This window comes from Bufo bufo, chromosome 3, assembly GCF_905171765.1.
Source record: "Bufo bufo chromosome 3, aBufBuf1.1, whole genome shotgun sequence".
NCBI classification, from domain to species: Eukaryota; Metazoa; Chordata; class Amphibia; order Anura; family Bufonidae; genus Bufo; species Bufo bufo.
The window spans coordinates 147,889,843-147,904,600 of NC_053391.1; the positions used below are offsets into that span (position 1 = coordinate 147,889,843).

Genomic DNA, 14,758 nt, shown 5'->3' on the forward strand with positions numbered 1-14,758 from the left:
AAACACTCATTTAAAGGGCATCTGTCAGCAGATTTGTAGCTATGAAACAGGCTGATCTGTGTTGGTCCCATGCTCATATGTATTAATATATGCAAATTAACCTCTAGGAGCAGTGGGGGCGTTGCGTTCCCACCTAGAGGCCCCTTGCAGACGAGCGTGTGTCACACTGCGAGTCCGCAGTGCAGCTCCCGGTCTGACCTCCCAGCACTGCTGGGGTCACATAGCATTATATTGATTTATGATGCTATGTAACCCATATAGTTCTGGAATGTATTAGATGACACTAACAGCATTATGTCAGTGTTATCCAATACATTCCAGAACTGTAAGGGTTACATAGCATCATAAATCAATATAATGCTATGTGACCCCCATTGGTGTTGGGAGGTCAGGCCGGAAGCTGCGATACAGACTCGCAGCGTGACATGCTGGTCTGCAAGGGGCCAGAGGCTCAGCTCTCTAACTGCCGCACCCTTTGCACTTTGATAGGGTCAAGCAGTGAAAATGACATCACACCTGGTCCTGTCAATCAGAGTAGAGAGGACACAGCAGTTGCAAAGAGAGCAGAGCCTCTAGTTGTAATGGCAACACCCCCATTGCTCCTAAAACCTCATTTGCATACATTAAAACATAATTTTTCTCAGCAATGCGGCCACATATGAACATGGGACCAACACAGATGTCTTCAGCTGCCAAGCGCACATGTAACAGATCAGCCAGTTACATAGGTACAAATCTGTTGACAGATGCCCTTTAAGCTAAGTTCTTATCTTTTAGCCTACAGTAACTCTCCAGTTTAAGAAAAAAATATTCTTATTACCTGGGGAACAAATTGAAGCTGCACAGCTTCTCAGACTACCCGATGTACATTGTCCATATGGTAGGCCAAAACACTTCCTACTTGTCCAGCCTGCTCTTGGATTGGCCAGCACTGTTAGCGTGAGCAGTGCTGGCCAATCCAAGAGCGGCAAGAAGTGTCTTGAGCTACAAAATGCACATTATGCATCAGGCAGTCTGAGAAGCAGGATGGATGGCAGAAGAAGAGGCCATAAAATGAAGAATCTGCAGCTAAAAAGATGGTCACCAGGTAAATGTTCTGTTTGTGCACAGGAGGGTTACTGTAATTGAGTGTTTTTTTTCCCCCCCTGCAGGATAAATACATTTATTTTAATAGTTCAAGCATTTTGAGACACCGTGATACCAATTATTTTTTATTTTTTTGTAAATTTGGGACAAGGAGGTTATTTAATTTTTATTATGTTTTTAAATATATTTTCTGCACTAACTTTTATTTTAGTCCCCCAAGGTGCTCAGTTGATGCCACAGTTAGCAGGTTGTTTTTCTTTTTGTTTTTTTTTTATATGGTGGTTATGGCTTCTTTCTATTAAAGGGGTTATTCAATAACCTAAACGGACCCCTCAGAGTGAATATACTTACCTGGCTCGCCGTTCCGGGTCCCCGCACCGCAGCTGCTGCTTCTCCCCGTGTACAGATGAAAACAACCGGTGTTGGAGGGGAGAAGCCAATGGCAGGCGGGGATGAGCCTCCCTAGCGTCACCCGCGATGCTAGGGAGGCTCGTCCTCGCCTGCCACTGGCTGCTTCCCTCGACAGCGGTTGTTTTCATCCATGTACAGGGAGAAGCGGCGGTGCGGGGAGCCGAGTAAGTATATTCCCTCTGAGGGGCCAGGCACATGGGGGGCTGTTTATGATATTGGATAACCCCTTTAAGCCCTGTCACAGGCAGGTCCTAATAAGAATAAGGCTACTTTCACATCTGCGCTTTCCCTTTCCGTTTTGTCCCCATTCATTGTCAATGGGGACAAAACTGAATGAAACGGAATGCACCAGAATGCATTCCGTTCCATTTGGTTGCGTCCTGATCTTGGACAGAATAACGCTGCAAGTAGCGTTTTTCTGTCCGCGATGTGGTGCGGAGCAAGACGGATCTGTCATTTCTCACAGGTCACAATGTAAGTCAATGGGGACGGATCAGTTTTCTCTGACACAATAGAAAAAGGATCCGTCCCCCGTTGACTTTCAGTGGTGTTCATGGCGCCATGATCGGTCATGGCTATATTAAAGATAATACAACCAGATCAGTTTGTAACGGATGCAGACGGTTGTATTATCGTGACGGAAGAGTTTTTGCTGTTCCATGATGGATCCAGGAAAAACACTGGTTTGAAAGTACTTTGCAGGCCTAGGAGCTTTCACAATGCCCAAGGCTTCCATCAAAACCGATTGGCAGAGTTATTACTGATCCTGGTAATTACGGTCAAGTGTGAGCTATATAACATAGCTGCCACCAACTGCATATAGAGTTGGCTCCTCTGCTGATCTTGCTTCATAAACCCCTTTCGCCATTACAACGCACATGTGCATGGAATATCGGTAAGAGATGGTGCTTCACATTCACATGTGTGATAGTGTTTTGCTTATGGAACATGCTAGCTAAATTCAGGATTTTAGTTATATGTATATTTATATTGTTGGTATGTAGCTATATGTACATGTTAAACAAGACTTTTCAGTTGTCGATGGTTCACATGCTATCTAATCTTAGGAAGACCACATAGAAGCTTTCTTCTTTTTTTTTTTCCAGCTAAAAACAAGTTTGGCAAATTCTATGGTTTCATTTAGGCAAAGGGTGCAAAAGTGTACCAGTGCCCTGGTGTTATTAATTACAGACATCCCCTGCCCCCTCCGCACATAGACCTTTATTGCAGCTATCAGAAACTCTTGTCTGATTGATATGACGGCAGGGCTGTCACTCTTTAACACGCAGGCATGGGGGAGGAAAAAAAAGGATAAAATTGTCGCTTTTTTTGTTCTGCGTGTTTTAATAGAGTCCCATTAAAGCTGCATCACAGAATGAAATATCGGCATGAAGAGCCCTCACTGAGCTGAGGCCGGGAATTAAGAAGTCAGGAAATGGGCTCTGCTGCTATGCCGGAGAGCCTTGTGTGACACACAATCTCCTGATTGGGGAGATCATTACTGCTATTATGACTCGACTCGTGGAAGAATTTTAAATTCCATCTGAATGTCAGTAATAACCCTCTTAGCCAATTATCCTGAATAAAATCACGAAGGCATTTGATATAATAGGTGTTGAATTACTGAATAGATTTGCTAATTAAATACTCTTTGTTCTGCTGCAGTTGACATTACAGGGTAAGATCTTGAACAATTATTCTCAACAGCTGTACTTTGTTAAGGAGGAAAAAAATTAAGCATAAAGTTTATTTTTATTTTTTTTATATTTTTTTTTATACTTTAAGTTGGCACATTTTTAAAATACACTTGAAGTAGGAGGAGGGGATGAAATTCCATCATCCAATTGACGGCGGAAAGATGAATATGCAGGTGTTGCTGTGAAATGAGATAACTGCAAAGTTGACTTATTAATGAAGCCAGCAAGCCGTTTATAACCCCCTCAGCAGCTAGCTGTCGCCACTTCCAAGTGATCCTCTGTCAGATTGGATGGAATTAGATGCGTGTCTGTCATTGGCAAGACCTAAGCTGTCACTGGTGCTAAATAAATTGCTGTAATAGCAACTGCTGGCCCATTTAAAGCCCTCCTATGGCCGGCCAAGTGTGTGGTACTTGTTTAAATACCTCTAATTAATGAGGAGGATTTGCTTTACAACCATTCTTGTTGATTGTTTTCTGATGCTTTCTTACCTACATGTTGAAAACCAGAAGGATAAACCTGGGCATTGTGTGAAAGAGTAGAACTACAGCTTCTGTTGGTTCTTGGTCCATAGTTTTCATTGTCTTTGTCCATGCTATATGTTTTATCTATAAAGCGAAAAATCTGCCCTACTTAGTATTTTTCTGCAATGGCCAAATGTTTATAACAATGAACAGGAGGTTAAGAAATTCAGTTCATACTCTGAGACACACAGCCTCACGTTCCCTGAAGGCTTGCTGTAGTGCTCGGCCATCCCCTGCTTCATAGCTTAATTAGCAGCCCCTACTGATCATTGAGTGAGGAATCCTGTCTGCCAAGGGCTATTAACCTCTGGTATCAAATGCATTTTATTAAGCACAACCTGAAAGTTTTTGTATTTTGCTGTAAAAAAACGCAGCTGCATGCTTGCCCTCAAAAAGACTGGGCCTATGTGAATAGGGAGTGATAACACCCAGTTGTCAGTTTAGGCTAGGTCTACACGACGACATTTGTCGCGCGACAGATAGGGCACAACTACACTGCAACATTTGTCGTGCAACATTTTGTTGCACCAATGTCGCGCAACAATTTTTATAATGGCAGTCTATGGTGTTGCACTGCAACATGCGACAGTCGCAGAAAAATCCATCCATATTTTGATACTGATGACTGATGTGCACAGATGCTGGGCACATCAGTCATCAGTATACGTCTCAACCCTTCCTCAACACTTACTGAACTTCAAAGATACGCCACTGAACAGGAACAGCAAGACTGGTGTTATCCAGTATTGCAATGACCTATCCTCTGGATGGGTCATCGGTATCTGATCGTGGGGGTCTGACACCTGGGACCCCCATCGATCAGCTGTTTGAGAAGGCAGAGGCACTCCTGTGAGCGCAGCGACCATCTCAGTTTACCAAGCTCAGTGCCATATAGCGGCTGTGTTTGGTATTGCGTTTAGAAATGAATAGGGCTGAGCTGCGATATCAAGCACAGCCGCTATACAATGTACAGCACTGTACTTGGGGCGCATGGAGAAGGCCGCAGCACTCACAGGAGCGCCACTGCCTTCTCAAAACAGCTGATCAGCAGGGGTCCCATGTGTTGGATCCCCGCTGATCAGATACTGATGATTTAGGCTCCATTCCACGTCCCTATAATGGGTCCGCATCCGTTTCGCAAATTGCAGAACGGGTGTGGACCCATTCATTCTCTATGGGGACGGAATGGATGCGGAGAGCACTCTGTGCTCTCTGCATCCGCATTTCCGGAGCGCGCCCCCGATCTTCCGGTCCGCGGCTCCGGAAAAAAAAGAACATGTCCTATTCTTGTCCGCAATTGCGGACAAGAATAGGCAGTTCTATGGGGGTGCAGGCAGGGTGTATTGCGGATCCGCAATACATTACGGACGTGTGAATGGACCCTTATCCTCAGGATAGATCCTCAGTGTCAAAATCTCAGAAAACCACTGAATGAGCCAATTCACATGGAAGCTTTTTCTCGCAGACCATCAGTCCATACTGAGAAAATGGCAGCATGTTCTATTCTGTATTTTTCTGCAAGATTCACATGTTCAAATGAATGGGTCTGTGGGAAGAATGGTGCGCAGTTGAAGTCATCCTATTTCTCATCTGCAGATCAACAATCTGGCCAATTATCAGGCTTGAGAGTTTATAGGAACACTTGTTCCTGATAATTGGCCTGTGTAAAGGGTACCAGTGATCACCCGATGAGCGGTGATCGTGTCTTTTTTACACATGGCCGGCACTATAATAGAAATTCCTTTTCTTGTCTGTGGCTGCGGACAAGGATAGGACATGTTCTATTTTTTAGCAGGGCCGCAGAACACCGCAAGCTGTCTGCATATTTTGCGGCCCCATTGAAAATTAATGGGTCCACACCCGTTCCACCAGCATACGGGCCCATTATGCGGACATGTGAATGGACCCTTATCTTTAGTTTATAAAGGACAGCAGCAACTATGCCAGATCTGTTTGTAAATGGTTAGTAACAAGTCCGGTTTCTTTTGTGGATCCAGTAGTTTTGATGTTAACTGCACCAAATCTTCCATAAATATATTTTTATCTATATTCATGTGTGCATGCACTAAGTACTTAATAAAGTTAGAACTCATTGGGGACCTCCTCTGGTCCTGCATGAGGTTGCCCATGCCTCACCTTTTTCCTTTGCTGCAAACAGTTTTGCATGTGCTGTAAAGAATGTGATCTCTTTCAATTGTGCAACTGGCATCGCACAGCCAAACAATAGAGCAAATGGCACAATGTTGGCGTTTGTTAGAGCATAAATAGTTTTCAATGTGATGATTTGTTTTGCAATCAGTCCCATATGGTTCTCTTGAATAAATCAATCTGCTCAACATCCAGCAAGTAACAATACTTTAAATTAGGCGCAGGAAAAAACTGCAAGCCTACCTACTAATAAGGGTGACGTATATATTTTATAGAAGGCACTTGTGGCAAGAAGACTACAAGAGATTTGAATGAGAACAAATGGGAAGAAACAGTTTGTTTCTGGCTAAATGTTTTATGAAATTCTTATTAGACAATTATCTTCATTTCCTTTGTTGGAAGTTCTGTAGTGGCAGCTGCGCCATCATTTACAGTTGTGTTTTCCCGGTCTCTGAATAGGAGCACGTTGCGCTTTATATCAGTCGCCCACATCCCTGTGTTCTCCACCAGAATGTTAGCTTCAGCGGCTTACATATTTCTGTGCCCCCTAAGCCGCGTTCTCATTGGCTCAGCACCTGGTGGTTTTGTTCTTGGTGCTTTGTTTTAAGGAGTTTGTTCCATTTATGCTGCACTTTAATGAGTCTTTGGGGGAGCATGCTTCTGAGATCAAAGCCAATTTGCAATTTATTTTCTTTGCTCTTTGTGACTTTTTTTTTTTTTCCCCTTGGTGTGACACCAATCTTTGCACCCCCAAGTCCCAAATTCCAAATTTTTTATATGGTGTCTTAAAACTTGCCTGATTACCCCTTTTAGAGGGGTAATCTTAGGCGATGCAGTATGATTAGGCTGGCTTATGATTGCGGTAAAGCACTCCAGGTTGTGTCATATAAAGTACCGTAGCTTGTTCATATTTGTATTTCCAAGTCAGGAGGACAATCAAAATCTATAGGAACTGTATTTCGGATCATGTAGAACTTGCATTGGTCACTATTCAGTTTATCTGTTATCTAGGGCATAGTCTTGATGCTAATGCTTTTTTTTTGGTAAGAATTTTTTTTTTTTTTTAATAGTTATCTATATACGATGGTTGTCGGTCAACCATGGTATAAAGTTTGATAGATATGGGCATGTACTGTGTACAGTATTTCCTCAAATTACTATGGCTTTCGGTTGCAGTACTCTCAAAACACAAAGCCCAAAGACCCTTCTGATCTGTGGTGCATAGGATTTGCTAGAGATCCAGCCAATCAGCATTGACCTGTCAGTGGTAAAAGGTGCATTCCTGAAGTGCTTGCATTGATTGTTTAGTAGCGCCTACATTGCACTGCAGTACTGTATGTATGTACTGCTCTTTGCTTGTTCCGTTGGACGCCAGATGAGGAGGCTTCCTTTTATTTTTCTGGTACACTGCGTTACTGTGCATGTCCCTGAAGAAACTCCTGTCCTCTGCATAGAAAGAGATGTACAGCATCCCGCAGTTATTTCTAGTTGAAATATCTAAAGACTTGCGTTACCTGTGTTACAGGGGTTTTCCTAAGTTATTTATATTGATGATCTATCCCCCGATCAGCGAGGCTCCAATACCAGTCACCCGCTCTGATCAACTGGTTGAAGAGAAGGCCACGCTCCATGTGACCACGGCCTTCCCTTCATTGTTTACCTGCTTGCGGTGAGCAGGTGTAATTAGAAGAAGACGTCCCATTCTCTTCAATCTGACAACTCCTTTCTATACAATTGAATACTACAGAGCCGTCCCGTTTGAAGTGAATGGGTTTCTTGTCAAACAATGAAGGGAAGACGGCACTGGTAAGGCGCACACCTTCTCTTCAGCCAGCTGATCGGAGTGGGTGTCGGACCCCCGCCAATCTGATGTTGATGACCTATTCTGAGGATTGGTCTTCAATATATATATATATAATTTGGACAACCCCTTTAATTATCTTCTTATTGTTCTTCATTTTCTCTTATTTGTGGGATCTCACCCTGCAAAAATCAAACCAGATCCATTATTGGCATTAAAGCAACAAAAAGCAACTTTGAATAATTGCTGGTTCCATACAAGAGAATTGTGAATGAATCTTTGTGGCCGTTGCGGTAATGTTGTCATATTTTGTGCCAACAGATTCTGCTGCATACCAAGGAGATGGTGCAGAAGGCAAGTACACCGGCTTTTATGTGTCAGTTTGTTTCCTTTGCCTTTTTCCCCCCTTTTAATCGCCTAAGAAAAACAAACATACCAAACAAAAAAGGCCGCACCTGGCGAAGTTGTTGTGCGCTACAAAACTGTAACCCAAACAAACCAGAAAGCCGTTCTCTTCGGATGCCTATTTACCAATGTAATCCTTCCTAATGGATTATAGCTTCATTCTTTCTCTAACACAGATATGATGGAGCGCTGCTTGAAGCCTGTATGCGAGTCTTTCCAGCAAATTAGCAACAGTGTTAATTAGAGTTTACTTGCAGTTCCGCTATATTGTATGAGCTGCAGTGTTGTGTTTATTATGATTGTTTTTCTGGCTCCCTTCATCTTCAGATAAATAGTTTCAGCATTATATACTATTCTGAGCGTAAAATAAGCACTTTTTCTAAGGTTTGACTCTTATGTGTTAATTCTTCTGAAGATTTTTTTTATTTCGATGCTCAGATTATTATATGGTCTCATTTATAGATAAGCATACAACAGTAAGTGAATGTAAAAAATGCATTCTGTGCCACATTTATCATAAAGATGCTCCACTTTTGTGGCAAGAAAGCTGCAAACTGTATGTTTGGGGACTTTTTCAACAGCACTTGTGCAAAAAATTTTGCGCAGGAGACATTACTCCACCGCCCTCCCCACTTTCCCTGGGATGGGGCCAGCGTCCCGACCACATTTATCTTCTATGCCAGTTTTCTGGTGTGAAAGAAACCAGGGTCTGGCATGGATTTCAGTTCAGGTGCACGGACTGCTGGATGCTGCTCCTGATTTATAAGTGTGCACCTCATCATAAATTAGGAGCAGCATCCAGCAGTGCGCCTGGTTATCGCCAGACTATAATAAATCTGCCCGTGTGTGTATATTTGAAGCATGCATTATTTTGCTTGGTGCACACTTTGTGAAATGCAAACCTGGGAGGGGCCCATAGGGAGACCAAAACCTGTGCAATGCAAAACAGCAGTTTGGTAGCAGGAACAGTGCATGTGAAGGTGTTATTGAAATCCTGTTAACGTATTCTGCCACCAATGATCATTGATGCTTTCTTTTTAAACTAGTATTTCACTTATTCACTTTAAAGGTATTGACCAGTTTCCTATATTGATGACCTCTCCTCAGGAGATGTCATCAATATCAGATCGGCGGTGGTCCGACTCCCGGAACCCCGTCAATCAGCTGTTTAAAGTGTTCTCTTTGCTGTTTACCTGCTTGCCGTCGACATCGCAGCAGCGGGCAGATGTAATTGTGGCTCCTCCATCTCCATTCACTTCAATAGGAAGTTTGCCGCTCCGATGTTTATGACGAGCAGGTAAACAGCGAGGAGAAAACGGCACTTGTACGAGCTCCCTTCTCTTAAAACAGCTGATCAGCATGAGTGCCAGGAGTTGTACCCCTGCCATTCGGATACTGATGACCTATCCTGAGGGAGAGGTCCTCAAAATAGGAAACTGCCTGTACATGCTCTGGCTCGGCTACTGTAGCTGTATTGGGATTACCGCTAATTACCAGGCCTAAAACGTGGTTACTGTGTCTGGGCCACTTTTTGTATGGACACTATTTGATCTATCCAATGGGAGATGTGTCAGAATGCTTTGTGACTTCAGAAACATTGGGGGAGATTTACTAATCTAAATCTGGCACAATTTTGCACAACATTTTTGGAGCATTTTCTTTGCAGATTTCTGACAGTAGTCAGTAGTCTAGTTTCCAAGGGGTTTTGCATGCCAGAATGGGTCGTGCGTTAAGGGGTTGGCCCATTTGGGACATTGATGGCATATTGTTAGGATATGCTGTCCATGTCAGAAAGGTGCCTGCCCCACCTCTCGGACCTACTTCTATCTAGAGAATGTGGCTCCAAAAGTGAAGGAGAGTACTTCACACTTGTGCGGCATGTTTTCTATTCATCGCTATGGGAGTTCTGAAAATGGCCAAGTGAGTGGTGAATGGAGAGTGCAGCCACTTTCCATTCACCTCTATGGGTAAATAGACCATGCATCCGTGCTAAAAACATTGACCCACGGACTCTGCTAAAACACTGGTGTCTGAATACACACATTAAAATGAATGGGGACGTGTGCTGTCCATGGAGAACATGTACAGCACAAGTCCGTGGAACACTGACGTGTGAATGAGGCTTTAGTCGCCATGCATATTGATGGAGTGAGTCGTTCAATTAAAGAGCGGACGTATTAATCTAAATTGATTAAATTTTGGAATTATATCTATTATTTGAGGTTTTATGATTAGTTGTGTAACATTGATATGCATTGCTGCCTCTAATCCAATAATAAATATTTTATCTTCTAATTGTTTTTTGTTATTAATCGATATACTAACATTATTGAATTTATGCCACCATGCCATTCTGCTCAAACACGAGTCAGTTTAAAAAATAATAATAAAAAAAATTCCACTTGTACTCTTGTGTGACTTGTTTTTGCTCTTGTCTTAATGTGGCATGTTTTTGTTTTATGATCTAGATGAATCTGGAAGTGATATATGGTGACACAGACTCTATCATGATAAACACTAACTGTAACAACCTTGAAGAAGTCTTCAAGTTGGGAAACAAGGTTTGTATTTAACGGCAATCACATGCCCATTTTTAGCACCAATGAAAGTCTATGGGGCTACTCACATGGCCGTTCTTTTAACGGTCAGTGAATAGCATCCATTCAAAAATAGGACATGTCCTGTCTTCACGGCCAGACGGGCCCCATTGAAATCAGTGGGACCGTTTTTAATGGCTGCTTAGATAGGAGTGTACCCGTCTAACAGCCGTTAAAAACGAATACACTTAAACAATATAGCCATTTAGGTTTTAAAAAAAACACCTCACCTCATCCACTTGCTCGTGCTCCAGCAGTTTCTTCTCTCTTCATTTATCAGGACCTGCAATATGCGTGATGATGTAACCATGTGGGGGAGCGCGGTGACGTCCTCATGCACATCGAAGGTCCTTTGGCAGGTCCTGTTCAGTGTAGAGGAAAGAGGCATCTGCAGCACGATCAAGTTAGGTGTTTTTTCTTTGGTCAAATCAACTAAAAGAAAAAAATTGTGGCCCCCAGCTATTAAGGCCTCATGCACACGGCCGTTGTTTGGGTCCGCATCTGAGCCGCTGTTTTGGCAGCTCGGATGCGGAGCCATTCACTTCAATGGGGCCGCATAAGATGCGGACAGCACTCCGTGTGCTGTCCGCATCCGTTGCTCCGTTCCGTGGCCCCGCAAAAAATAAATAAAAAATAGAACATGTCCTATTCTTGTCCGTTTTGCGGACATGAATAGGCATTTCTACATTGGGCCGCCCGTTACATTGCGCAAATTGCGGAAGGTACATGGGCGGCTTCTGTTTTTTGCGGATCCGAGGTTTGCGGACCGCAAAAAAAGGAACGGTCGTGTGCATGAGGCCTAAGGGGAATTATTTACACCATGGGGGAAGTTATTTAAGCTGGGGGCCTACATTGTTGGCAATATTAAACCTGGGGTCAGTAAAAAAATAATAATAGCTACACTACGGGGGACATTATTTTAGCTGGGTGGGCTACATCCTGTGGGTCTAGAAATAACTGCCATTAAAATTCAGCCATTTTTAATGTCCCTTTTTAAAGGATGCAAAACGGACATTAAAAACGGATGCATGGCCAGAAAATGGATGCACACACTAATACAAAATGGCCATAAAAAACTGACAGCGTGTCAGGTGTTTTATGTGAGCGCCACTCAACTCTGTGAATAGCCTTCCTACCACGTCTGTGCAGGTGATAAGCAGAGCTGAGCAAGCTTATGGCATGTAGGTGCTCACATAAAACAGCACTCTGTCATCATTGGTGGGCAGTGCGTCCTCCCCCCCCCCCCCATCATTGGTGGCAGCGGCAGTTCCGATCAGAGTCCCAGCAGTGTAATGCTGCGGCTCCGATCGGTTACCATGACAGCCAGGATGCTACTGAAGTCCTGGCTGCCATGGCCAGTTACTCTGCAGCAATATGCTTACATGCGCTGTGGCCGCCCGGCGCTCCTAGATTCCAAGGAAATTTGTCAAGCCCTGCTCTAAAAGGTTCGCTATCTCTGGGATAGGTCATCAGTATTAAAATGTTGGAAAACCCTTTTTAACCCTTTTTAATTCCATCTGATCTTTTAACTCTACGACGTTCATTTTTATAACTTAAGAGGGATTGTATTAACCACCTCAGCCCCCAGTGCTTAAACACCCTGAAAGACCAGGCCACTTTTTACACTTCTGACCTACGTAGTTTATTGCTCGGTCATGCAACTTACCACCCAAATGAATTTTACCTCCTTTTCTTCTCACTAATAGAGCTTTCATTTGGTATTCAATGAGGGGCATGGCGAGTTTATAGAAAAAAAAAAAATTTTGGCACAAGTTAGCGGAAATTGATTTTTTTGATTTTGTTCTCACAAAGTCTCCCTTTCCGCTAACTTGGGACAAAAATTTCAATCTTTCATGGACTCAATATGCCCCTCAGCGAATACCTTGGGGTGTCTTCTTTCCAAAATGGTGTTATTTGTGGGGTGTTTGTACTGCCCTGGCATTTGTCAAGCCCTGCTCTAAAAGGTTCGCTATCTCTGGGATAGGTCATCAGTATTAAAATGTTGGAAAACCCTTTTTAACCCTTTTTAATTCCATCTGATCTTTTAACTCTACGACGTTCATTTTTATAACTTAAGAGGGATTGTATTAACCACCTCAGCCCCCAGTGCTTAAACACCCTGAAAGACCAGGCCACTTTTTACACTTCTGACCTACACTACTTTCACCGTTTATTGCTCGGTCATGCAACTTACCACCCAAATGAATTTTACCTCCTTTTCTTCTCACTAATAGAGCTTTCATTTGGTGGTATTTCATTGCTGCTGACATTTTTACTTTTTTTTGTTATTAATCGAAATTTAACGATTTTTTTGCAAAAAAATGACATTTTTCACTTTCAGTTGTAAAATTTTGCAAAAAAAAACGACATCCATATATAAATTTTGCTCTAAATTTATTGTTCTACATGTCTTTGATAAAAAAAAAATGTTTGGGTAAAAAAAAAAATGGTTTGGGTAAAAGTTATAGCGTTTACAAACTATGGTACAAAAATGTGAATTTCCGCTTTTTGAAGCAGCTCTGACTTTCTGAGCACCTGTCATGTTTCCTGAGGTTCTACAATGCCCAGACAGTACAAACACCCTACAAATGACCCCATTTCGGAAAGTAGACACCCTAAGGTATTCGCTGATGGGCATAGTGAGTTCATGGAAGTTTTTATTTTTTGTCACAAGTTAGTGGAATATGAGACTTTGTATAAAAAAAAAAAAAATCATCATTTTCCACTAACTTGTGACAAAAAATAAAAAATTCTAGGAACTCGCCATGCCCCTCACAGAATACCTTGGGGTGTCTTCTTTCCAAAATGGGGTCACTTGTGGGGTAGTTATACTGCCCTGGCATTCTAGGGGCCCAAATGTGTGGTAAGGAGTTTGAAATCAAATTCTGTAAAAACTGTGTTTTGGGGTGTCATTTTACATATACCCATGCTGGGTGAGAGAAATATCTTGGCAAAAGACAACTTTTCCCTTTTTTTTTTTATACAAAGTTGGCATTTGACCAAGATATTTATCTCACCCAGCATGGGTATATGTAAAAAGACACCCCAAAACACATTCCTCAACTTCTCCTGAATACGGAGATACCAGATGTGTGACACTTTTTTGCAGCCTAGGTGGGCAAAGGGGCCCATATTCCAAAGAGCACCTTTCGGATTTCACAGGCCATTTTTTACAGAATTTGATTTCAAACTCCTTACCACACATTTGGGCCCCTAGAATGCCAGGGCAGTATAACTACCCCACAAGTGACCCCGTTTTGGAAAGAAGAGACCCCAAGGTATTCGCTGATGGGCATAGTGAGTTCATGGAAGTTTTTATTTTTTGTCACAATTTAGTGGAATATGAGACTTTGTATGAAAAAAAAAAAAAAAAAAAATCATCATTTTCCACTAACTTGTGACAAAAAATAAAAAATTCTAGGAACTTGCCATGCCCCTCACGGAATACCTTGGGGTGTCTTCTTTCCAAAATGGGGTCACTTGTGGGGTAGTTATACTGCCCTGGCATTTCCCAGGGGCCCTAATGTGTGGTAAGTAGGTAAATGACCTGTGAAATCCGAAAGGTGCTCTTTGGAATGTGGGCCCCTTTGCCCACCTAGGCTGCAAAAAAGTGTCACACATGTGGTATCGCCGTATTCAAGAGAAGTTGGGGAATGTGTTTTGTGGTGTCATTTTACATATACCCATGCTGGGTGAGAGAAATATCTTGGCAAAAGACAACTTTTCCCATTTTTTTATACAAAGTTGGCATTTGACCAAGATATTTATCTCACCCAGCATGGGTATATGTAAAATGACACCCCAAAACATATTCCCCAACTTCTCCTGAATACGGAGATACCACATGTGTGACACTTTTTTGCAGCCTAGGTGGGCAAAGGTGCCCAAATTCCTTTTAGGAGGGCATTTTTAGACATTTGGATACCAGACTTCTTCTCACGCTTTGGGGCCCCTAAAATGCCAGGGCAGTATAAATACCCCACATGTGACCCCATTTTGGAAAGAAGACACCCCAAGGTATTCAATGAGGGGCATGGCGTGTTCATAGAAAAAAAAAAATTTTGGCACAAGTTAGCGGAAATAGATTTT

General features: G+C 42.6%; 1 protein-coding gene across 3 annotated transcripts in view; it reads left to right on the forward strand.

The window, feature by feature from the left end:
- POLA1 (DNA polymerase alpha 1, catalytic subunit) overlaps positions 1–14,758 on the forward strand; it is a 450,237-nt gene that overhangs the window by 186,825 nt on the left and 248,654 nt on the right. For all 3 annotated transcript variants that reach the window (XM_040423702.1, XM_040423703.1, XM_040423704.1), the window contains exons 26-27: positions 7,989–8,021; positions 10,541–10,633. In XM_040423702.1, coding sequence (XP_040279636.1) covers positions 7,989–8,021; positions 10,541–10,633 — 126 coding nt within the window. The remainder of the gene's footprint in view (positions 1–7,988; positions 8,022–10,540; positions 10,634–14,758) is intronic.